At 39.7% G+C, this 26,022-nt stretch overlaps 1 protein-coding gene across 2 annotated transcripts in view; it reads right to left on the bottom strand.

The window, feature by feature from the left end:
* Positions 1 to 244: 244 nt before the first annotated feature.
* Positions 245 to 26,022, bottom strand: part of APBA2 (amyloid beta precursor protein binding family A member 2) — a 523,475-nt gene continuing 497,697 nt past the window's right edge. For both annotated transcript variants that reach the window (XM_082254058.1, XM_082254057.1), the window contains 2 exons: positions 6,117 to 6,257; positions 245 to 420 (listed from right to left, as the gene is read on the bottom strand). In XM_082254058.1, coding sequence (XP_082110184.1) covers positions 349 to 420; positions 6,117 to 6,257 — 213 coding nt within the window. In that variant the 3' untranslated portion in view covers positions 245 to 348. The remainder of the gene's footprint in view (positions 421 to 6,116; positions 6,258 to 26,022) is intronic.

Below are 26,022 nucleotides of genomic sequence, written 5' to 3' on the forward strand. Positions count from 1 at the left end.
TATTTCCATCTTCCAATATGTCAGATTTCCCACACTCACCAATGTAACATACAGCACTTACACTAAAACACTACATGTACGATAACAAATAAATATCCTTGTCACTATTCATGAAGAGGAATCAGTCCAGAATATCTTGTTTTTTTTTTACAAATCGTCCTTGTTGCTGATGAACACGCTCAGAACTTTAGCAAAAGAAAGAAGCAAAAAAAAAGAAGGCAAAAAAAGCAATAGTCTCATATTTGTTGTTCTTTTGTTCAAAATACAAAATGTCTGTCCAGTATCTCTTCTGATGTGTGGATGTATTGATCTGGGATTGAAAAGCGTTTTCTTTATGGCTGCTCATTGTTATATGTAAAGAGGGGTTTCCTGCCCAGTGAGAAGTCTGAACATCGCTGCTGGCATGGTCTTCATGTGAATCTGTGACAAAAAGAAGAAAGACCAGTGAAATTGAGGTTAGAGGGATTCAGCTCCACAGTTATAGCCTGGCATCAGGTACAGTCATTCACTCAGCCTCCCTTTCTTTATTACCTACAGACAATCCAGCCATGAAATCACATCTCTTTGTATGTGCGATTGTATGTGCAATAGGGAAACTTTTACAATACAGAAACATTTTGATGTATAAAAAATACATACTTGGATGATTTAAAATATATATATATATATATATATATATATATATATATATATATATATATATAATTGTCCATTTGTTACATTAATGGTTACTAAACTGTACAATTTGTCTGTTCATTCATCCAGTACTAGTATGATAATCATGCTCTGCCTGTCTGAGTGCCACCTCAATTACCTTCCAGCAAGATTGGGGTTACCATTAGAAATAGTTGGCCTGTGCCTGTAGGTTGAAGGCAACCACTATGCAAAGCTTTATTCCCCATCACAAGAAATACCATATAAGCTTATTTGCAAATTGCCACAATTTTATAAACCAGTTTAGGACAGGAAACACAAGAAAAGTTTCAGTGTCAAAAGGCAATTCTAGCAGAATGGTGTCACATAAAAGGTATATAGTGATAAAGTCAGGTCTAGCCTTCCAGCATCTCACTCTTAAACTAAAAACCCAGAGGTAACATTTAGAGCTTGATTCATCTCATCATACTGTACGTCTCTACATGTACATAGCAAAATAGTCAAACACCCATATAAACTACAAATGATTGGATGACCTACAAATATCGTGTTAAGGAGGTCTGCTCCAAATGTGCTGTTTGCAGTTAAAAGGTGACAGAATTTAAAATAAGGGCAAACACAACACATCACTGCTTTACATGCACACTTCCCCATTTTTAATCCCTTTAAGGCTGGGTCACAGGGAATTCGGATGTGGCTCACAGCAGGGGTCCAGTGCGTCTCTGTTCTCTGTTTCAGGGATGAAACAGGCCTAAATTTTTGCCTGCATTCAGACCTGAAATGGAGCCAAAGATGCACAGGACCCCTGTGCAATCTGCTCCCCAGCCGCCCGGAGATGTGTGAACCGGCTCCATTGAGAGCCGGGCACACTCTCCTGTCATGCAAATTGGATGCAGGGGAAACCCACATCCAAGTGTGAACCAAGCCCTAAGATCCTATAGGTACAGAAAAATATATGTACTGGCATATATGCACTCCTACGTCTATTTTTTTGGATTAAGTTGTGTCAGCACTGCCCAGTTGTATTTAAAAAAAAAAATACTCATGCTCTCCCACTCGCCTATCTCTAAAATATAGACACTAATTATTCTGTAGTTTAGGATAACAATTAGTAGATCTACCCACATGGAAGAAAAATATATTAAAAATATATTTTAAAAAAACATTTTTTATTTTTCCCAAATATATTGGAAATATATTTGAAATGCTACAATTTTGGCCATATTCAATACATTTCTAAAATTTTTATCCCAAATATATTGGAAATATATATGAAATGCTACAATTTTGGCCATATTCAATATATTTCAAAATATTTTTTCCCTAAATATATTGGAAATACATTTTTCTTCCATATGGGTAGTTAGACCGCTTACGGAAATACAGGATGTGTGCACAGGAGAGCTCTAAGTTTCCGACATGATCAGCGGGTATTTATGGGGCACTTTAGGCCTCAGCACACAACTGCATGAGTTTTTTTTTGTTTGTTTTTTTAGGAAAAATGGCTACTCATTAAGTTGGCCATTTTTAGCTAAAAACCTTTTGTTCTTAAGCACTGGTGTGTCTTCATTGTTTAAATGTTTCATTAGGGGGTATTTTTACTGTGTTCATGTTTCAATGGGGCATGGATTGCTTTTTTAACTTCCATCTTAAAGGTAAATATAAGAATCCCCTTTAGTGTAGATATGTATGTGTTTCAAAATAAATAAATGTATTTTAAATTTAGTACTATTCTTGTAGTATTGCTACTACAAATGAATAGACTTTGTAAGTACTTGTTGAATATGGTGCTCTTTAAACTACTGCTTACAAGCTAGGATTAAACAAAGCCCATATTTTCAATTTTCTAATCTAAAGGAAAAAAGAACAAATACTAGGTTGATGAGCTCCGGTGATGTCACTAATGTCCCTTGATATTAGGCCCAAAGCTATTTTATGGTAGTGGCAAGCTGGAAACCTTACACGTCAAAACTCTGGGAGAAAATAAAGGGACTATGAGTTCTATACTATAAGCAACCCTGTCAGTCATCTAAAATAATACACATGGCAGTTCCCTGAGCTATTATACACAACTTTCCAGTGACTTGTGTCACCTACTTTTGCTCCATTTCAAACTCACAGCCTCTGTTAGACGAAAGAAAGTGGCCTATATGTTACTGCTGTGTTTTGTAGTAATATAAGAGGTAAGAGGATGAAACCATAGCACATAATGAGGGTCACAGGAATCTGACACCTCCACATGGGTTGAATGCTCCATTCAAGTGTTGCACTCCATCAGACTCTTTAGCATTCAACCAATCTGGGTGTGTCAGATTCCTGTAATCCCCATTATGCACTATGGTTTCATCCTCTTACCTCTTACGTTATTACAGGACACAACAGTATCCTAGAGGCCAAATTCTTAAGAGTCTGACAGAGGTTGTAGCTTTGGAATGGGGAGAAGGTAGGTAAGACAAGCCAACTGGAAAGTTGGGTATAATAGCTCTTCTGTAGCAGGGAACTGCCATTTGCATTGTTTAGGTAAATGAAAGGGTTGCTTTAACTCATACTCCCTATATTTTCTCCCATTTGATGCATAAGGTATCCAAATTGCCACTACCATACAATAGCTTGGGGGCTTAATATCAAGAGACATTAGTGACATCACCCAAGGTAACAGGAACAAGCAGCTGAAGAGATTTGACTATGGTGGCTCTTCTACTGCAAGGAACTATCATTTGCATTTTTTTAACATATTTTTATTGATCCTCAAAGGTGACAATAACAAAGGAAAAGGCAAAGCGTAACAAGGCAACAATAGATTAACAATCCAACGATAAGGCAACATTCGACCAGCATATATAAAAAGGCACAGGACACTGCAGATAAGTCACAGACAAGTATAATCAATGTATTTGACAATAAGGGTTTCAAGTGTACCAATCTACCCAGGCCTTCCATTGTCTGTCAAAGAGGGCGGGGGAACCTTTCCTGATGGCTAACAGTCATTTTTATTGATAGTTGAGGTTGACTTGAGCAACCAATTCAGACGGGTTGGGGGGGGGGGTTGCATTTTTTTTTTTTTTTATAAAAAAAAAAATGTAAACAGCCTAAGACTTTTTTTCACAACAGAAAAAGTACTATATAATGTTTGTATGGTTATTTCCTTATTTAAACATCTGGAAAATAAACTGGTGAATATAAAAATAGTGGGATTAAATATCTAACTAAGTGACATTTTGAGAGACACTGATTTATCTGGGACAGCACTAGCACATCTAGTATTGTAGGGGCATAGCTACATTGTAGCGAGTTGTTTTACTAAGGGTTATCTCTGTATTCATTCACTCCAATTGTCTGTAAATCCTAAGGACAGTCAAGTCATGCCACCCGCTGACAGCAGAGAATACATAGGCCTGTACATTGATAGGTATTTTGTGTGGCTTCCCTTATCTCATACCCACATAAAAAACAGAGCTGCACATAAAGACAGACAGGAAATAAATGGATTTTGGACACATTTTATTCCTTTCTTCTTCTCTGCTTTTGAATATCAATTTATCTCATCAATGAAACATCTAAAAAAAATGTTCAAAGCCCTGGGCCTCACAATGCGACTGAAAACATAATATTAGGACTGAGAGAACTGACTTCTACATTTAATGTTTTCATATCTACCTAAAGTAATCCACACATGAAAGGAAATATTCATAGGACAGAACATTTCAATTCATTGCACAGGACAGCTAGTTCCTGTATCTGCTGCTCTGATGGAAATTCCTCACTGTGTTATGGACACAAGTCAAGCGGCAGGATCCCTACTGTGTAAATAGGATGTATTAGATTTCTATTCAAGGAGGATGTGTTTAGCAAAAAATAAAAAAATAAGACATTTTTATAAGAGCTCCATTTACTTCACCCATAGACTGTATCTATTATAACATTAATTGAAGGTTATACAAATGCTTTTCCAAAACAGCAAGTGGAGCAACCATCTATAGGCTTTATTTAAAGTAAAGCTTTGCTAGGAGAAATATGGCTGCCATTGTTACCACCTTCATCAAATCCTAGTCACCTGGTTGTTCTGCTGACCCTCTTGCTTTGGTGGTTTTAAGCCACTATTAACCAAGAGCAGCCCAGTATTTAGATAAGGACTTCTCCCTTTCACTGACTTTACACACAAAACCGAACTTCCATTTTTAATCAGAGCAAGGCCAGCACCGATTTTTCTCTTTGGAAACTTTCCACTTATCAGAGGTTAGGGGGTAAAAGTGATTGTAAAGTCTCCTCTTTTTTTTTTAAAACAAACATGTTATACTTACCTGCTCTGTGCAGTTGGTTTTGCGCAGAGCAGCCCGGATTCTCCTCTTCTCGGGTCCCTCTTCTGTGCTCCTGGCCCCTCCCTCCTGTTGAGCGTCCCCACAGCAAAAAGCTTGCTATGGATCACCGGAGCCGGGTCACAGCTCCCTGTGTCTATTTAGACACAAAGCTGAGACCCGTCCCCACCCCCGCTCTCTCCTGATTGGCTGACTGACTTTGAGTACTTCTGAGTCTTGTAATGTATTACTTCCTTTTATAGACTTCATAAACATGTTTCTGGGTCCAAAAAAAACATGCAAGCACTGCAGGAAACTTTAATCTGGCAGAGCCAAAGATTATATCACATTTACCACTTCTTATTTACCTAAAGCTTAACTCCAGTAAATGTTTTAACTGAAGATGGAGTGGAGGAGGGTTAAAATTCCTATCAGGGTTTTATTTTTATCTGTGAGTGCTTGAGAACATTTCTCTCACTGATTGACTCCTGGATGGGAAAGCACAAACAGAAATAAAAATACTGCCAGTTCTAACCCATCCCCACTCTACTAAAATGTTTTTTTGTCTGTCTCTCTTTTTTAAGATTTGCCATAACTTTCTGTCATAATAGGAAATGAAGAGAAATCTCTCTATAAATAAGCAGCCTGACACAGTTTCTAACCCTTTTTTACTATTGGAGTTGGGTTGTAAACCCTTTAATAGGAAATTTTTCTTCATACCATAATAAAGGATTAATGTGTTGTAACCAAAGGCAAGCAATCATATTAGCAGTAGTAAGACTAATGAGAGTTAATCTCTGATGGGTTGAGCTTTACCTTTCTACATAAAAGAACTGTACAGTTTATGGTGTGATTATCATCTTTCAGTTGGATAAACCTAATCCCTTTCACTGCTCGTAGACCAACCTGTACCCCCTTTGATTCCCTCTGAGGCCATCCTTGCTCCACTGTATTCTATCATCCAAATTTTTGGATATCCCCATAATTAAGCACTGTTGTGGGTAAAACATGTTGAGGGCCATGGCTTTGGAAGGGAGTGAGCAGTGTGCTGCCATTGTACTAAACCTTGGATGGAGCTGAACATCTTTCTTGTGCAGTCCATTATTTGGATGGTGTATCATATTTCAGCACAACCCAATCACTTAGGACATGTTCTCAAATTCTTACCTCTCCTACTGAGTTGGAGAGTGCCTGAACAATCTTCTCGTGAGCTGTGGCAACAACACTTTGCCCGTTGATCTCAATAATGCGGTGCCCCACTCGTACACCACCTCTCTCCGCAATCCCTCCCCTCATGAGGCTGCAGATCTGGAAAGTACACAAAAGTTTCAGACAACATATAATCACAATGAAATCATAATCCTGATTGACAAGCTTTACAGAGTTGACATCCAACAAATTGAAGGTGCCATTTCAGGCTAAACAAGCATTTTACTTGAAGAGTTACATAGTTAGTCTTTTTGAAAAAAGACACATGTCCATCTAGTTCAACCAATACGTTATGGGCATTCTGCAACCCATTCTCTACTGAGAAATGACAGATCCCTGGATGCCCTGCTTTTTTTTTTTTTGCCTGGACAGATAGATATAAACTGCTACCAAATGCATTTTAAAAAGCACCTGTGTTTAAACAGCAGTGCCCAGACGATGAACATTAAACTTTTTAGTACTGGCCCATATATACCACTTTATTACCAGGTCATTTTTCCGCACTGAGATAGTTTGACTAACAAATTAGTTTATATAATATTTTGAGCAGACAGAGCTTTCTTTTGGGGGTATTTAATAGTCACTGATGTTCTTTTTAATTTTTTTTAATACATAAACAAAATACATATACAAAAAAAATGTTTCCCTTACTTTCTGTTAGAAAACATTTTTAAAAATAAAAGACGGAATAAAACACCCTCCAAAATAACCCCTATAGAAATGTATGCAACCTACACCACAGTTGTTTGGATATGATTCAATATTGAGGTGGCTTAAACATAGAGCTTGGTAATAGTGCATTAGATATGGGCATCAATAATGTGGAGGTCATACACAGAGAGAGGAAGAGGTGAAGGAGTTAATGAGTTAATAAAGTGAATGAAATAAATCTGCTGCTGCCTATCCTCCATTCATTAAATCCTGCATTGATCAAATCCCCCTTCCTATCCTTCCCCCATTTTGAGAGAATTGGGGGGGCTCTCAAATATAAACACTCGCAGTGTTTACATTTGAGATCAATGTGATTGACCATCACAGTGACCGCATGGCACAGAGCTACTTTGATTGGCTTGAGCAGTTTGCTTGTGATCTGAGCTGTCTGTGCGTATATATTGAACAGAATACCATTTTTAAATCAGCATTTCAGAAATGTACATCAACTTGCCCACCTTTATTCAACAGTTTGTACAGTGGTAGTAAAGTGGCTAAATTATTTACATATTACTAACAAACAGTAAAATACCTTTAAAACAAGCCATCCCTGATCTATCTAGCTGTTTTAATGTCTTCTAAATTATCAAAGATACCCAAAGACCACAAAGACTCCGACTTGGCTTTCGGTTAGTTTTTAACAGCTTAGAAGCATCTGCTGTTTGTTTATATTGAAAGGCCAGTAGGCCGGCATTCTGTTAAAATACAAAGTAATAGGAAAAGATTTCTGTGTCTCTGCTGTGAATTTGAAGACAAAGTTCTCCACAATACCCATAGCTTGAATGGGCGCTTCTATGCAGTGCATTTTCTGCTTGTTCAGAACATGTAAATACTGTACCTTAGTGTGCAATGCCTGGGCATAGGTTCACTTTAAGTGTATGCTGCCATCCTTATTCAGAGTTTCAGAAAGAAAATGTTGGATACTCGGTTCAAATAGGAAAGTATACTTTAGGCTTGGTTCACATCTAGAAAGTTCGGCCCGGATTTCAGAACCCCATTGAAATCAATGGGACCCGAACTTCGGTAATCAAAAAACACCATTTTGAAGCCCTAAAACCCAATAAATGCCCCTAAAAAGTGCCTAGAGTTCTGGGTCATGCTCCAGGGACTATTAATCACACAAAAAAGTTATTTTGATAGAGAGCCAATTATTGAAAAAATTATTGAAAAAAAAAGAGATTTCTTTGGATTTAGTGTCTGGGGGGTCTAAAAAGTGTACCTGTGAAGTTTCAGCTCTGTATCATGTCCAGAACCAGAAAAAAAAGTTTGTTTGTATTAGAATTAATATAGGACAGGATAGTGGCTCCGCTATTTTCACACCTTGCCGGTTTTGTAGCAGGCATTTTTTTGGGCATTTTTTGGGGGTCTTTGGAGGCAGGCATAACATCAGAACTTCTGTGTAGGGGTATATATACACACACACATGTATGTACATATACACATACACATATATAGGTGTGAAAGTAGCAGAAACCTATGCTTGCGCTAATGAAATAATTAACACCCATATGGCTTCTCTGCTATAACACCTATATGTGTGTATGTGTATAAATACATATAAGTGTGTGTGTGTATATATACCCCTATACAGAATTTCAGATGTTTTGCCTGCCTCCAAAGACCCCCAAAAAATGCCCAAAAAAAACGCCTGCTGCAAAAACACACCTGGGCGTTTTTGTAGCTGGCGTTTTTTTGGGCATTTTTTGGGCGTCTTTGGAGGCAGGCATAACATCTGTACTTCTGTGTAGGGGTATATAGACACACACACATGTATGTATATATACACATACCCATATATATATATATATATATATATATATATATATATACACCCAAAAAATGCCCAAAAAAACACCTGCGCCCAGGTGTGTTGTTGCAGGCGTTTTTTTGGGCATTTTTTGGGGGTCTTTGGAGGCAGGCAAAACATCTGAAATTCTGTATAGGGGTATATATATACACACACACTTTTATGTATTTATACACATACCCACATATAGGTGTTATAGCAGAAAAGCCATATGGGTGTTAATTATTTCATTAGCGCAAGCATAGGTTTCTGCTACTTTCACACCTATATATGTGTATATATATACATACATGTGTGTGTGTATATATACCCCCACACAGAAGTACAGATGTTATGCCTGCCTCCAAAGACGCCCAAAAAATGCCCAAAAAAATGCCAGATACAAAAACGCCCAGGTGTGTTTTTGCAGCAGGCATTTTTTTGGGCATTTTTGGGGGGTCTTTGGAGGCAGGCAAAACATCTGAAATTCTGTATAGGGGTATAGATACACACACACTTATATGTATTTATACACATACACACATATAGGTGTTATAGCAGAGAAGCCATATGGGTGTTAATTATTTCATTAGCGCAAGCATAGGTTTCTGGTACTTTCACACCTTTATATGTGTATGTGTATATATACATACATGTGTGTGTGCATATATACCCCTACACAGAAGTTCAGATGTCATGCCTGACTCCAAACATGTCCTCAAAAAAGCCCCTAAACGCCTGCAGCAAAAAGCCAGGTGACAGGGGTGAAGCCACTATCCGGTTCTATAAGTGTTCTGAGAGAAACGATCTTTTCTCTATAGCGGTCACCCTGACATGGAAGGGTTTTGTCACCCTGCCATAGCAGTCAGAGTCAGTTAACCCTACACTACACTACCGTCCCCATACACTTAACACTTTCCTTCAGAAACTAGTTTATTAAATCTAACTATAGTGGAAAATAGTACCCTAACTACACTAGATATCCCTTTCCTCTAACTTATTACACTAATAATTGCTAAATGACACTTTGAAGCAGAAGTAACAGAACTGCTTCCACTCTCTTGCACAGTCCTGTATTAAAATGGTAGAGATTTGGCGGGGCTATCTTATATACTGGGGGGCGTATTCACTAATGATTGGCCTCTGGACCCCCTAGTCACTCCAATCACATTCCTAGCATTCTCCTGCCCCCTCAATTGGCTTTTACTGATGGTTCTGGCCCAATCACGGGCTTTTAAAGCCCAGTTCCTGTCCCATTGCATTTTGGTCGGTTCTGGTTGCCGAATTCCGAACTTTTTCAGCAAAAAGTTCGGAATTCGGCCAAACCTGGAACAGTCAATGTTCAGGTCGAACCGATGGTCGACCCGAACCGTTCGATCATCCCTACTTATTAATAGTTGAAATGAGTGTTGTGTCTAAAATTCTCATATTTCTCTACCTGATAACACTGGGTGGCTTTCATTGTCATAGCAATACCAAATGGCTTGCATTGTCATCCATTCTTCTAACATAGCCCTGGGTTAGCAGGAGCACCATTTTTGGTATAGGAAACAATTAAAGTGACATGAAAGGCATTTTTTTTAATAGCAAACATGTTAAACATGTTATACTTACCTGCTCTGTTCAGTGGTTTTGCTGAGTGCCCCCAGAGCAAGCAGTTTGCAATGGTGGCACCCAAGCAGGCTCACTCCCGAGCTGCTATTTTGCATGTCCATTCACACACAGAGCCACGGCTCAGCCCTGCCCCCTCTCTCTTCTCATTGGCTCACTGGCTGTGATTGACAGCAGTGGGAGCCAATGGCTGCCACTGCTGTTTCAGCCAATGTAAAGGGAGAGTCCCTGGAGAGCCAGGGCTCTTGTGCACATTGTGATGGGGCTCAGGTAAGTAAGCTGGGGGCGGGGGCTGCTTCACAGAGAAGGTTTATTAGCTTTATGAATAGAATCCTTGAAGGTATGAAACCTTGAGCATTTAGAACCACTTTAAAGGTAAAGATCTTTTTACTATAGACCTTTTCTTGCAATATTTACTGGACTACTGGAAATGAAGGGAATCGTAAGCGCATCCCGCGATTTGCCGTGATTGGGGATTGCAGGCAGAATCACAGAGATTCTGCCCGCGATCCAGAACGCCTAGATGAGAACGGAACCTCAAGCATTATGATGAGCAGCATGAATATACAAAATCCAGAAATCCATACCAACCTATCAAATTTCTAATTACTATAGTCAGGTCATTTGACAGATGATTTCTGATTGGTTGATATGGAGTATTATGATTTGCACATCTTTACTGATCCTTGCATCCCTGTACTGAATAAACAGGAAATTTAATACGCTCTGTTTGCATCTACATTAGTAACATACCATGACTACAAAATTCAGAAAAACAAAATATCCTTTTGTAGAAAAGTAAAACGCTTACTGCTCATGGGGTCTCTATGCAATTATTAGCTGCACACATAGAGAAGTATTAAAAAACAAAACCTGTGTGTGTCTGAGCCCTTTTCTTAGCAGGTCACAGCTATCGGTGGGGGTGTGTTCAGACATGGCAAGATTCACATCAACACCTAATTTATCTTAAAGAAGGCAGGCAGAGACAACAGCAAATTATTCTGGATATAGACCATGGGAGACCAGCTAATCTGAAAATTCTGTTTCCGAAAATGAGAAAACAATGTATAAAAGGTTATATTTATTCTATTAGCAATTATGGATATATTTTTGTTAAGACTAGATGTCTATTTTTTCGATTTTTAGGAAAGATTAGCATCTCTGACAATGCGTTCTCATTAGGGTGATTTCCCCCCACGTCCTATCTGGGTGGCCACATAGGAAATAAGCCACAAGTATTATTTTTTAATAGCGAACTACAGCAGGTTAAAGGTAGCATTTGAATGAAATCTTGCCTGTTTGAAACTGCATATACTCCAGATATCGACTTTAAGTATAAGATATAAGTCACTTTTGTAGCCTGAAATTCCTGGTCACCTCCAATGAAATAAAATAACATGATATGGTCTAGGTCAATACTTCAGAGAACAAATCTTGCTATTGCGAAAGCTCGTATAAAGATTTCCCAATTTCCCCGCAAGTGTTGAAACCTTTCCGGTCATTTCCATTTAGCTGAAATATGTAGGTAGATGCAGTGTTATTCTGATTAATGTTCTTTGCATGCTGGACTGCTGTGCTCATATAAAGCTCTCATGGGGGTGGTTGGAATAATATATTGTTGAAACTGTACATCTTGGGGTTTATAAGCCTTTAGGATCTTTTACACAGTGACAGCAATTTAAAGCTATTTAACCTATACTCTTTCCTTCCCTGTGGGATTAGTTGCATGTAAAGATAAACTATACACATTAATCTACTTGTGCATTTATTTAATGAAGATTAGCGCTATAACCCGTAAATATTACAGCATACTTGAACAATATGTAGCAAGAATGACAAAAGTTTCACTTTACCTGTAAGCTGCTTTCCTTATACACTGCTCAAAAAAAATAAAAGGAACACTTTGAAAACACATCAGATCTCAAAGGGAAAAAATATCATGCTGGATATCTATACTGATATGAACTGGGTAATGTGTTAGGAATGAAAAGATGGCACATCGTTTCATGCAAATTGAAAATTATCAACCTACAGAGGGCTGAATTCAAAGACACCCCAAAATTCTAATTGAAAAAATGATGCAGCAGGCTAGTCCATTTTGCTGAAATTTCCTTGCAGCAACTCAAAATGGTACTCAGTAGTTTGTATGGCCCCCACCTGCTTGTATGCATACCTGACAACGTCGGGACATGCTTCTAATGAGATGATAGATGGAGTCCTGGGGTATTTCCTCCCAGATCTGGACCAGGGCATCACTGAGCTCCTAAACAGCCTGAGGTGCAAGCTGGTGGCGTCAGATGGACGAAGACATAATGTCCCAGAGGTGTTCTATTGTATTTAGTTAAAGCAAGCATTGGGGCCATTCAATGGTATCAATTCCATATCCTCGAGGAACTGGCTACATACTCTCGCCACGTGAGCCCGGGCATTGTCGTGCACCAGAGGGAACCCAGGACCCACAGCACCAGTGTAGGGTCTGACAGTGGGTTGAGGGATTTCATCCCGATACCTAATGGCAGTCAGGGTGCCATTGTCTAGCCTGTTGAGGTCTGTTTGCCCCTCCATAGATATGCCTCCCCAGACCATCACTGACCCACCACCAAACTGGTCATGCTGAATGATGTTACAGGCAGAATAAGGTTCTCCACGGCTTCTCCAGACCATTTCATGTCTGTTACATGTGCTCAGGGTGAACCTGCTCTCATCTGTGAAAAGCACAGGGTGCCAGTGGCAGGCTTGCCAATTCTGGTGTTCAATGGCAAATGCCAATTGAACTCCACGGTGTTGGGAAGTGAGCACAGGGCCCACTAGAGGATGTCAGGCCCTCAGGCCACTCTCTTGAAGTCTGTTTCTGATTGTTTGGTTAGAGACATTCACACCAGTGCCCTGTTGGAGGTCATTTTGTAGGGCTCTGGAAGGGCTCATCCGGTTCCTCCTTGCACAAAGGAGCAGATACCAGTCCTGCTGATGGGTTAAGGACCTTCTACAGCCCTATCCAGCTGTCCTAGAGTAACTGCCTCTCTCCTGGACTCTCCTCCATGCTCTTGAGACTGTGCTGGGAGACACAGCAAACCTTCTGGCAATGGCACGTATTAATGCAGTTGGACTGCCTGTGCAAACTCTATAGGGTCCAGGTATCACCTGATGCTACCAGTAGTGACACTGACCCTAGCCAAATGCAAAACTAGTGAAAAACAGTCAGAAAAGAATGATCAGCGGTTTCCACCTGTAAAACCATTTCTGTTTTGGAGGTTGTCTCATTGTTGCCCATCCAGTGCCCCTGTTGTTCATTTCATTCGACAAGGAAAACAAGAGAAGGGCGCTCCGACCTAGTGCAATTCTATTATAACATTTATTGACTAAATAAAAAAAAGATTACACATAATACTCACAAACGCATGTAATGAATACGCATGTCAAAAATAAATATCGACAAGTAGCCTCCAGGATTATTGGACTGCTCCAATGCTGCAGAGAAAACAGATGGTGTCCGTAATGGCTTAGACTGACGAGTTTCAAGGGAGAACCTCTGAGGGCTCTGAGGACGAGGGTTCTCCCATTGAAACACGCCAGCCTAAGCTATTACGGACACCATCTCTTCTCCCTGCAGCATTGGAGCAGTCCAATAATCCTGGAGGCTACTTGTCGATACTGTGTTTTGAAATGCGTATTCACTACATGCATTTGTGAGTATTATGTGTGATACTTTTTTTAAGCTATTCATTAAATGTTATAATGGAATTGCACTAGGTCGGTGCGTCCTTCTCTTCTTTTCGTTGTCTTTTAGTACTTTTGGATGCTCATGGTCCTGAGAGGGCAGCAATATTCTAGGCACTGTCAACAAAGCTTAAGACACATATTCTTTCCTTGAGCACAGCACCTTTACCAGTTACCTTTCTGTTAATTTCATTAGAATCAAAGCAGCTGAAACTGGTTAACAACCCCCTCTGCTACTTAACTGACCAGGTCACTATCCCCAGAGTTTAATTGAGTTGATGCTTGACTCTGATTAAAAAGTGTTTGATTAAATTTTTTTGAGCAGTGTATAAAAAATACTATGTATTTTCTAGAATTTGTTTCTTTGTAAAGATTTACCCCTACAGCAATACTTTTATAATTCTGTTCCATTCCAAGCAATATCTTTATTTTGCTTTATTATATGAAATGAAAGGCTAATGCAAATGTTTAGATTTCTCTTCAGCAGATTAATAGAAATGTAATATGTATTAAATGCATGTACAGCAATATTTGTATTTTAAATAGTTTGGTACAGATTTTACCAATCATTTGCAAAAAAAATATACAAACTAATTATGAATAGGTCCCCCTTTTCCTGGCAAAATAGCCCTGACCCACCCAGACATGGATGCCTTTAGACATCTGAAGGTATGCTGTGGTATCTGGTACCATCAGTAACAGAACCTTTAACCACTTAACCACTTGCCAACCGCCCACAGTATATTTACTGCGGCAGTCAGCCCCGTACAGGCAAAGTGGTATAAAACAAGAAAGAGCTGCGCTTGGAACAATCAATTCAATAAAAGCGAATAAAAAAGATATATTTAAAAAACTAAGACAACAGCAGCTGCACATATGTCAGGATATAAACATACACAATATATAAAGTAATAGGTGCAGCACTAGAGAACAAGCGTATAAAAGTTCCAAAAAATCTGTGTGTAGTCCTATTCGGTTTAAATCAGCAAATGTCTGTGATTCCAAGATGGTATTGCTGGGTTAAACATATCACCACCACCAGATGTCACCAAACACACTGACCCTTACCTTCAGGCTGATAAGACTGCACCAGATAAATAATCTCCACGCTGGTTCATCCAAACTTAACCACAGATCTCCATAAGTTCTCAGGAACATGAATGGCAGATGAGTCAGAGATCCTCATATGGCCCCAAAAATAGTGAAAAGGCTCATAGTGCAGTAAGTTAAATTAAAATAGTGCTTTATTAAATCATAAAATACACTCACATTCCATCAGGATGGCTTCAGCGTATAAACAGTGTGGATTATTTCCTTCCAAGAAGATGGCCACTACGTCCTCCGGCGCAATGACGTCACGCGCTCCGTAGCCCGCCCGACGCGGCGTTTCATCAACAATGACGTCGTCAGGGGCGTGGTTTGCCGTGGCAAAGTGACGATGTCTGCCGGTCACTCGCGATCTCCCGGGCAGAGGGAGAAAGGCAGGCGGCTAATGTAAACAAAGCCGCCTGTTATTCTCCCTGATCTAACTGCAGAGATCATACGATCCTGCTATGTAGGATCGTATGTCTCTGTGGTTACATCACTAGCCACACCCCTTTACAGTTAGAAGCATGCCCCTAGGGACACACTTAACCCCTGCATCACCAATAAAGTTAACCCCTTCCCTGCCAGTGTCATTTTTACAGTAACAGTGCATATGTATAGCACTGTAGTAATGTCACTGGTACCCCCAAAAGTGTCAAAAATGTCAGTCAAGGGTCCGATCTGTCGGCCGCAATGTCGCAGTCCCGCAAAAATCGCAGATAACCACCATTACTCGTTAAAAAAAAAATGACAAAAATCTTTCCCTTAGTTAGTAAACGCAATAACTTTTGCTCAAACCAATCAAAATACACTATTTGCAATTTTTTTAACCAAACATATGAAGCAGAAAACAAATTGGCCTAAAATGTTAAAAAATTTTGATTTTTACATTTTTTTGGGGAATGTCATATAAAAAATGATAAAAATATTGTTATTTTTCAAAATTGTCGCACTTTTTTGTTTATAGCGCAAAAAGTAAAAATCGCACAGGTGATCAAATACCACCAAAAGAAAGCTCTGTTTGTGGGAAAAAAAGGACATAAATTTCATTTGGGTACTGCGTTGCATGACCGCGCAATTGTCCGTTAAAGTCACACAGTGCCGAATCGCAAAATAGGGCCTGGTCTTTGGGCAGCCAAATCCCCTGGGGCTTAAGTGGTTAAGGGCCAAAAGGTTTTACCCCTAATGACCAGGCCATTTTTTGTGGTTTGGCACTGCGTTACTTTAACTGACAATTGCGCGGTCGTGCGATGATGTAAAATTAAATTAAATCATTAAATTGATGTCCATTTTTTCCCACAAATAGAGCTTTCTTTTGGTGGTATTTGATCACCTGTGCGAATTTTATTTTTCGCTCTATAAACAGAAAAAGAGCGACAATTCGGAAAAAAAAACAATATTTTTTACTTTCTGCTATAAAGCATTCTCATTAATTTTTTTTTTTTTTAAAAATCTAATTTTTTCATTAATTTAGGCCAATATGTATTCTGCCACATATTTTTGGTACAAAAAATCCCAATATGTGTATATTGATTGGTTTGTATTATTGTGTCTATAAACTAGGGGATATATTTATTTCATTTTTATTTATTTATTTATTTTTTATTAGTAATGGCGGCAATCAGTGTTCTTTAGTGGGACAGCAATATTGTGGCGGATGGGTCGGACACTTAACTGACACTTTTGGGGGGACCAGTGACATTACTACAGTAGTCAGTGCTCAAAATATGCACTGGCAGGGAATGGGGTTAACACCAGTGCAATCAAAGGGTTAAGTGTGCTCCTAGGGAGTGCCTTCGAATTGTGTGGGGATGTCCTTAATAGATGAACACAGAGACCTGTAGGAACACAGGATCCCTGTGTACATCTGTGACTGAACGGATGGTCGGCAGGCATCGTGACTGCCCGGCCCACTAATTGGCTCCCCCTCTGGCCATTTGGTGCGTGATTGCACCTCCAGCGGTGCGCGCACACCCCCACTGTCTATTACACAAAGCAATGTATAGGTACGTCGTTTCGTGTAATAGAGCCGCCCTGACGCTGAAAAACTACGGCGGCTGGTCGGCAAGTGGTTAAAGGACAAGTTCACAGCATTTTACAAGTTACACCCATATTCAGGGAGCAACATGTAACATGTTATGAATGCACCTGCCCCTGATTCCCGCTGTGACAGCAGACCGGGGATCTTCTCCCCATGTCTGCTGCCACATTTCAAAAAACATTCCGCTGTGTGGGGCAGCCTTTGCGGTTGATGGCTTGTAGTTTAAATGAACCCCCATGGAGCTGTGAGCTTTGTGGTAGTTCATTTGGTCTTCATGTCAGAATGTATCTGCTTCCTAGTATGAGCTACGAGCAATCAGATACAATGACAGGACTGCAGGAGACCTGCATGGCATCAGAGATCTGCTGATTGCTTGTGCAACACTTTACAGGCTCCCAAAACAAAAAATAAGTAATGCACATTTTTTTACCTGCAAAAAAATGTGCATTTATTATTTTTTTGTCAAAAGGTAAACCTTTGCTTTACCCTGCTTTCATCCTGTAAGTTGCTACGCGCAGCCCCATAAACAACAAACTGCAATGCACATTTCTTTTAGCTTCAGAGACAACATGTTCACTTGTTGCCTAATATATCCCATTGACTTTCAGATGCCATTGTAATGAGATAATTACTGTTATTCATTTAACCTGTCTATGGTCAAAAAAATTATGGCTGATCGATGTACAGCTATAAAAAAAAAAAAAAAAAGCTAGCACCACTGTGCACTGAGGAAAGGGGGGGGGGGGGTTTCTTCTTACCCACTTTCTTCCTCACTCCTGCACACCCCCTATGGACTGGAGCAATTTTTAAATCTGTTATGGACCTGTTTATTTGACATTATTTTTGCCAATACTTTAAGTGGTCAAAATCATATATTAGTTTACACATTGTAGTTCATAAATTTCTAGGTTACTCCTATTACTCCTAAACACCTTGACGTTTGTAAAGTTACTATGAAGTTCACACATTTTCTTCCGTGAATTCTGTGACACAAATGTCCTGTTAATAGGCACTTCTGTGTCACAGAATTCACAGAGCCTCCCTTCTGAAAAACAGGGGTGCTGAACAGTTTTAAGAGGCGGAGTCAGTACAGGAATCACTGCTTGCTGGCAAGAAGGTACCATGGGATAAGTAGTCCTTAGAAATAAAAATGCAAACAGCAGAGGAAAGACTGCAAAGCAGTAAAACATGCAGTAAATCCAAGAAGTTGTGGAAAGAGATGGCTTGCAGACAGACAGTGCTCACAGCATGAAAGGAGATGTTTCAAGTAAGCTTACAGTACATTGGAATGTAAAAAAAAAACAAAAACATTTGTATTGCAAATACAATGATGATGTTATAAAGTGAACATTGATGCTGTGACCGTAGATTTACTTTAAAATAATGAAGTAATACATTTTTAAGGACAAATTAGGCTTTCTTTTGTAGTATATCGTTTTGCAAAAGTTTTTTTTTTTTTTTTTTTTTTAGCAATTCTTAGACACTAAAATAACAAAATTAAAAACAAAAAGATGTACCTTATCTTTTTTCACCAGTGTTAGTTTAAAAATACATAATATGTTACTGTGGAAAAAAGTATACATTTTATTCTGTAATTTGTTCTGTTTAAAATGACATTAAAAATATGATTTTGGTGCAAAAGCATTGCAAAGTTATTTAAAAAAAATATATATATTTTTTTACATTTGCACTTTTTTAAATGTAGTACTGAAAAAAAAAAATAACGATCAACACAAATAAAAAAAAAGGTTAAATAAAAATGAGGAAATAATGGAAACAGGTGAGGATACCATATCAAAGACTCTCTGACATGCACGAAAACTGATCCTGAGGAAGCGTCTTCACGTGAAACGGCCGTAGAGCAGTTATTACATGCCAGAGGTCCTAGCCACCAGTTCTATCAGGGTATGGTGGAGTTTTATGTAAGTGATGTTTTGAAGCTTGGACCATTGAATGTTTTTTCCTTGATTTTAGGTTGCTTGTCAGATTTTATTCCAATAAATACTACACTGTGGAAAGATTTTTCTCTCCTTTATGCCTACTGATCTAATTTCCTGCTGGTTTGGAGTATTTGAAGAAATTATCTCCGGTATATATCCTCCTTCCTGATTTGTTTTGGCTCAAGACCTGACGTCATACTTTAAATGCAATAGCTGTCCTAACAAGACAGCAATAGGGTCTGGTGAGTGCGCATTTCTGCTTTTGGGTGAAGAACCACTGGTGGAGGATTGATTATGTCACAATGGCACTGAATATTATTTGTGGACTTATTTTCAAGTTTTTTATGGACTAAGTTCAATTTACTTTTTTTGCACCTATATATGCACATATATATATATTCCACTGTTTTTCATGTTTTAGCACTGCAACCTATATTTTTCCACATGTTTTCCAGTGTTTGTATATTCACACTGTTTGCAAGCTGCTAGTTGAGTTATTTTAAGGCGCTGGCTTCACTTTATTATTATTTTAAGTAAATCCCATTACTTAATCCAATTTGTACACTTTGGTTGACCAGCAGACATCTAAAATACTTTTTTTTCGTTTATAACAAACTATTCTTGCTTTTAAATGGGTCTGCGCCTTTAGGTGGTCCTGTGCTGTGAACCCACTGTTTTCTTTTAATGTACAGTAAAGCTAAGTGGACTGTGAATGCTGGCCTGAATTTCCAAATGAGTGGTCCCTGGGTGTTCCCAGAATATCCAATTACCACTAACAAGGCCATTTAATTGGTAGGTTAGGCTGGTGCTCTACAGCAGTGATTTTAAACTTCTAACCTTAAATTATGTAAAATCTTGACACCCCAGGTGGATTACACTTTTTTTTTTTTTCAGGACAAATTGGGTCTTTATTTGGTGGGAAATATAAATAGACGTCAGATTTATTTATTTTTTACTCAAAGAAAACTGTCCCAAAATAGTAAAAAAATACATATTTTTGAATATTAGCTGTATATTTTTATGCAATTGCTATGTCTATGTGTCTATGTCCTACCTAAAAATACTGACCATAACGTTAACACTTTCACTAAGACAAATCTAGATCTTAAAGGATAAGTTCACTTTTGTAAAAAGAAATAAATAAATGCACATTTTTTTTTGCAGGTGAAAAATGTACATTTATTATTTTTTTCTTAGGAGCTAGCAGATCACAAGTGCAATGTAAAGCTCTATGGTGTACTTTTAACCACTTCTATACAGAGCAGTTAGACACCCTTCCTGCCCAGACCAATTTTCAGCTTTCAGCACTCTCACACTTTGAATGACAATTGCTCAGTCATGCTACACTGTAACCAAAGAAAATTTTTATAATTTTTTTCACACAAATAGAGCTTTCTTTTGGTGGTATTTGATCACAACTGGGGTTTTTTTTTTTTTCGTGATATATGCAAAAAAAGAGCAAAAATTTTGAAAAAAAAAACACTTTTTTTTAGTTTCAATTATAAAATTTTGCAAAAAATTAATTTTTCTTCATACATTTGGGCCAAAATGTATATTGCTACATGTCTCTGGTAAAATTAACCCAAATTAGTGTATATTATTTAGTCTGTGTGAAAGTTATTGAGTCTAGAAGCTATGGTACCAATTACTGAAAATTGATCACACCAGATGTACTGACTGCCTATCTCCTTTCTTGAGGCCCTGAAATGTCAGGACAGTACAAATACCGCCCAAATGACCCCTTTTTGTAAAGTAGACAGTCCAAGGTATTTAGTAAGAGGCATGGTGGGTTTTTTTGAAGTTGTAATTTTTTCCCACAATTCTTGGGAAAATGAAGAAAAAAATTTTTTTTTCTTTTTTTTCCCACAAAGTTGTCAATTTATAAGCTATTTCTAACACATAGCATGTACACAGCAAAAATGACACCCAAAAATACATTCTGCTACTCCTTCCGAGTATGGCAATACCACATGTGTGAGACTTTTTCACAGCCTAGCCATATAGAGGGGCCCAACATCCAAGGAGCATCATCATGCATCCTAGCCACTTGCCTAGGCCTATTTTTGACATTTGGTGTTTACAAGCTAAAATCAGTTGTTTTGCTAGAAAACTGCTTAGAACCCCCAAACATTATATATTTTTTTTTAGCAGAGACCCTAGAGATTAAAATGGAGATTATTGCAATATTTTTTATCACACCGTATTTGCGCAGCGGTCTTCCAAACGCAATTTTTTTGGAAAAAATTCCCTTTTTTAATTAAAAAATAAGAAATCAGTAAAGTTAGCCCAATTTTTTTCCATAATGTGAAAGATAATGTTACGCCAAGTAAATAGATACCCAACATGTCATGTTTCAAAATTGCGCACGCTCACGGAATGGCGACAAACTTTGGTACTTAAAAATCCCCATAGGCGACAATTTAAAAATTTCTACAGGTTGCCATCTTTGAGTTACAGAGGAGGGGTCAAAAATTCCTCAGATCTCACAAGTACACTAAAAGATAGAAAAAAAAAAGAAAAAAAAAATTATTATATAAAATGAAAAAAAAAAAAAAGGACCTTTAAACCGGTTGCTAGGCAACAACATTTTCCGTAGCTCCGGTCCTCCAAGACCATAGAGTCAAGTGAGGGCAAGCTTGCCCTCACTCGACATCCTGTCTGTGAGGATCAGGGACCGGATCATTTTCCCCGCTGTTGGTGGGTCCGGTAAGCGGGGAAAAGGACCGGACGCGGCGGGAGGGGGGGGGGGCACCTCTTCCGCCATCCCGGAAGGGTGATCCCACGGCGAATCCGCCGCTGGGACCACCCTTATCGGAAAGCCAACCGTCCACCGTTTAAAAAAATACCAGGGTTATGGCAGCTATCTGCTGCCATAACACCGGTATTTAGGTTTAAAGGGAGGACGTATATAAACCTTTTTGGACTTAGACATGGTGGCTGTATGAAGGGCGACAGGTACTCGGGTACTTTGTTGGGCAGGTGACAGGCAGGTGACAGGTACTCTGGTACTGATGAGCAGGTGGCAGGTACTCGGGTACTCCGATAGGCAGGTGACAGGTACTCGGGTACTCTGATGGGCAGGTGACAGGCAGGTGATAGGTACTGATGAGTAGTACTGATACTGATAGGTGATACTGTACTGATGGGTACTGATGATCAGTACTGATACGTGATAGGTACTGATGAGTACTGATGAGTAGTGATGGGTACTGATGAGCAGACGGCAAGTACTCGGGTACTTCAAGCGTCAGGTACTCTGATGAGCAGGTGGAAGGTACTCGGGTACTCTGATGGGTAGGTGACAGGTACTCAGGTACTCTGATGACGGGTACTCCGTTGACAGGTACTCAAAGTACCCGAGTACCCGTCATCAGAGTACCCGAGTATCCGTCATCAGAGTACCCGAGTACCTGTCATCAGAGTACCCGAGTACCTGTCATCAGAGTACCCGAGTACCCGTCATCAGAGTATCCGAGTACCCGTCATCAGAGTACCCGAGTACCTGTCATCAGAGTACCTGCGTACCCGTCATCAGAGTACCTGCGTACCTGTCATCAGAGTACCCGAGTACCTGTCATCAGAGTACCTGTGTACCTGTCATCAGAGTACCCGAGTACCTGTCATCAGAGTACCCGAGTACCTGTCATCAGAGTACCTGAATACCTGTCACCAGCCCATCAGAGTACCGAGTACCTGTCATCAGAGTACCTGATGGGCTGGTGACAGGTACTCGGGTAGTTTGATGGGCTAGTGACAGGTGCTCTTTATTGGGGGGGGGCAATCAGTGTGTTTGGGGTGCACTGTAATCGGTAACTAGCTGTTACCACACTCTCTTCCTCACACAGGATCAGTGTGTGAGGAGGAGAACACGGTGACAGCTAGTTACCGTGTTCTCTGTTGACATTTGTGACCGTCTGTGATTGGACACAGCCGATCACGTGGTAAACAGCCAATTTCTATTGGCTGTTTACCTTGATCAGGGATGGGCTATGTCCGAGGGACGAGCCTCACCCCCGGTCGCTGCGCTGCGCGCCCCCGGGGGCGCGCAGTAGCAGCTAGAGTGGGCGGACGTCATATGATGCCCGCCCGGATCCGTACAACCACCATGCCGACGTCATATTACTATGACTCGGTATGGAAGTGGTTAATAAACAGAGAAAAGCCTTGATCCTCAGGATCACGACTGATCTCTGCTGAATACTGGTTTAGGTAGCTGAGATGAGGAGCAGAGAACACGTTCTTCTCTTCTCATCAAAGTACATGACCGTTCTGTCACAAACGGCCAGTTTAGAAAAGTGAGATCTGAAGATCTCACAGCCGTTACTCTGAAATATCTCCATTCCAGATTATCCAGCTCAGAGGTGGAGAATCAGGGAGAGAAGCTTGTGCGATTAGAGGAAGAAGACTTCTTTCTTCCTATATATCAGCACCAGTGGGTTAAAAATTAAAAAAAATATATATATGCATATATTGTATGTATATATGTATGTGTGTGTGTGGGTGTATGTATATATATATATATATGTATATATATATATATAGTTTGTATATATATACATATATACTGATGTGTGTGTATGTGTGTGTGTATATATATATATACTGTATGTACTGGTGTATATATATATATACATACTGTATGTATATATATATATATATATATACTGTATGTATATATCTGTGTCAGAACATGTCATTAGTGTGCTTTTAAACTTTGGTTTCACTTTTTAAACTTGGCGGCACTGTAATCTCACAATATCTTGTGAGATTACAGGCAGTCCACCCAGTTTTACACGGATCTGGGCCGTTTTCAGAGGAAAAACTTCTCCTTTGATCACCCTGTGAGAAGTGAAGTTCTCGGCCTCCTAAACAGGGTGCCAGAGGAGATAATTTTTCTCTGAGAACTGCCGAGAAGTGAACTGAGAGAAAACTTCTCAGTTTATTAAACGTACATCTTAGTACCATACGGGCATACAGTTACTGACAATCAGGAAGAATCAATGAACTAGACATGTGCAATTTGTTTCGGTCCGAATGTATTGTAAATTCGGACACATTTTTGGAGATTTCGAGATTCGGATGTATCCGAATCTCCAAATTAATTAGTAACAAATTTAATTGAAATTTATTGAAATGCATTTTGTTTATTTGTTTTCTAACGAATTCCAAATTTTCGGAACAATTCAAACTCAAATTGGTCGAAAAATGATCTACCGATTCAAATTCCGTGTGAAGAATAGCTGGTTATTAAGGAGCGTCCTTAACAATCGAGTCATCAGCTGTCAGCTGAAATGTAAACAAAAAAATGCAGATAATAGAAAAGTCAGGAAAAAAAACAGCATGGGGTCCCCCCCAATCCATACTAGGCCCTTCGGGTCTGGTATGGATTCTAAGGGGAACCCCCACGCCAAGATGCCAAGATTAAAAAAAAAAAGTGTGTAGGGTACCCCCAAAACCTATACCAGACCTTATCCAAGCATGCAGCCTGCCAGGTCAGGAAAAGAGGGACGAGTGAGCCCTCCCCCTCCTGAACCATACCAGGCCACATGCCTTCAACATGGGGGGGGTTGCTTTGGGGCAAAGCATCTTGTCCCCATGTTGATGAGAGCAAGGGCTTCCCCACAACCTTGGTCAGTGGTTGTGGGGGTCTGCGGGTTTCGGGGCTTATCAGAATCTGGAAGCCCCTTTTAACAAACAGATCTTGCCCCCCTATGTAAATGAGTATGGGCCCTATTCATTCACCAAAAAAGTGTAAAAAGTGAATAAAGAAAGTACACAAGTTTTTGACAATTCCTTTAAAAAAAAAAAAATGTTCCCCGATGTAGATCCAACCTCAATCATGCCGCCCACCGCACTGCCAGACCCGAAAAAACCTCCGGCTTTATCAAAGGCTCCCCGCTGACTGCCTGCTCCTCAGCCTGACAGTTCTTAAATAGGTCCAGCTGATGTCATCGGGTGACTCTGTCCCTTACCTATTTTAAAAATGTCAGACAGAGGAGCTGGCAGTCAGGGGGAGCTTTCGATGAGGCCGGAGGTTTTTTTTCTCTTTTTTTTTTTGGGTCCGACAATGCAGCAGGCAGCGTGATTGAGGATTGATCTACACTGGGGGACATTTTTTTTAATTTTTTTAAAAAAGGAATTGTCAAAAACTCGTATACTGTGTTTATTAATTTTTTACACTTTTTTGGTGAATGGTTAGGGCTACTATGTACTCCATACTCATTCACATGGGACGGGGCAGGATATAGGGGCCCCCTTGTTAAAAGGGTTCCTCCAGATTCCAATATGCCCCCCCACCCGCAGACTCTGACAACCACAGTCCAGGGTTGTGGGGAAGAGGAAGAGTCCCCCTGCCCCAAAGCACCCCCCCATGTTGAGGGCATGTGGCCTGGTATGGCTCAGGAGATGGGGCGTTCGCTCACCCCCCCCCCCTTTTTACTTACCTATTGGGCAGCATTCTCAGGTAAGGGTCCGGTATGGATTTTTGGGGGGACCCGACACCATTTTTTTTTATTTGGCATGGGGTTCCTCCTAAAATCCATACCAGGCCCTTTGGGGGACCCCACGCTGTTTCCCTTCTGACTTTTCTATTGCCCGCATTATTTTGTTTACATTTCAGCTCTCAGTGGGGAAGCCTGCTGACAGCTGATTATTCATCAGTTCTTAATGGTGCTGCAGCTTGCTTCCCAGCCCGCTCTTTAACAGCCAGCTATTATTCACACAGAATTCAAATTGGTTGATCATTTTTCAACCCATCTGAGTTTGAAACGTTACGAAAATTTTGAATTAGTTAGAAAATTATTAAATGAAACAAAAATGAGATAACACAAAACTAAACAAAGTGCGAAATGACTGAACAAAACAAAACTAGTAACATAACCAATCTATCCGAAACTAAAGAAAAATTTCCGTTCTGCATATGTCTACAATAAACTACGACAGCGCTCACCAGTGCCCTCACAGTACTTTGTA

Source organism: Pelophylax lessonae, assembly GCF_965119305.1.
Source record: "Pelophylax lessonae genome assembly, chromosome: 4".
Lineage (NCBI taxonomy): Eukaryota > Metazoa > Chordata > Amphibia > Anura > Ranidae > Pelophylax > Pelophylax lessonae.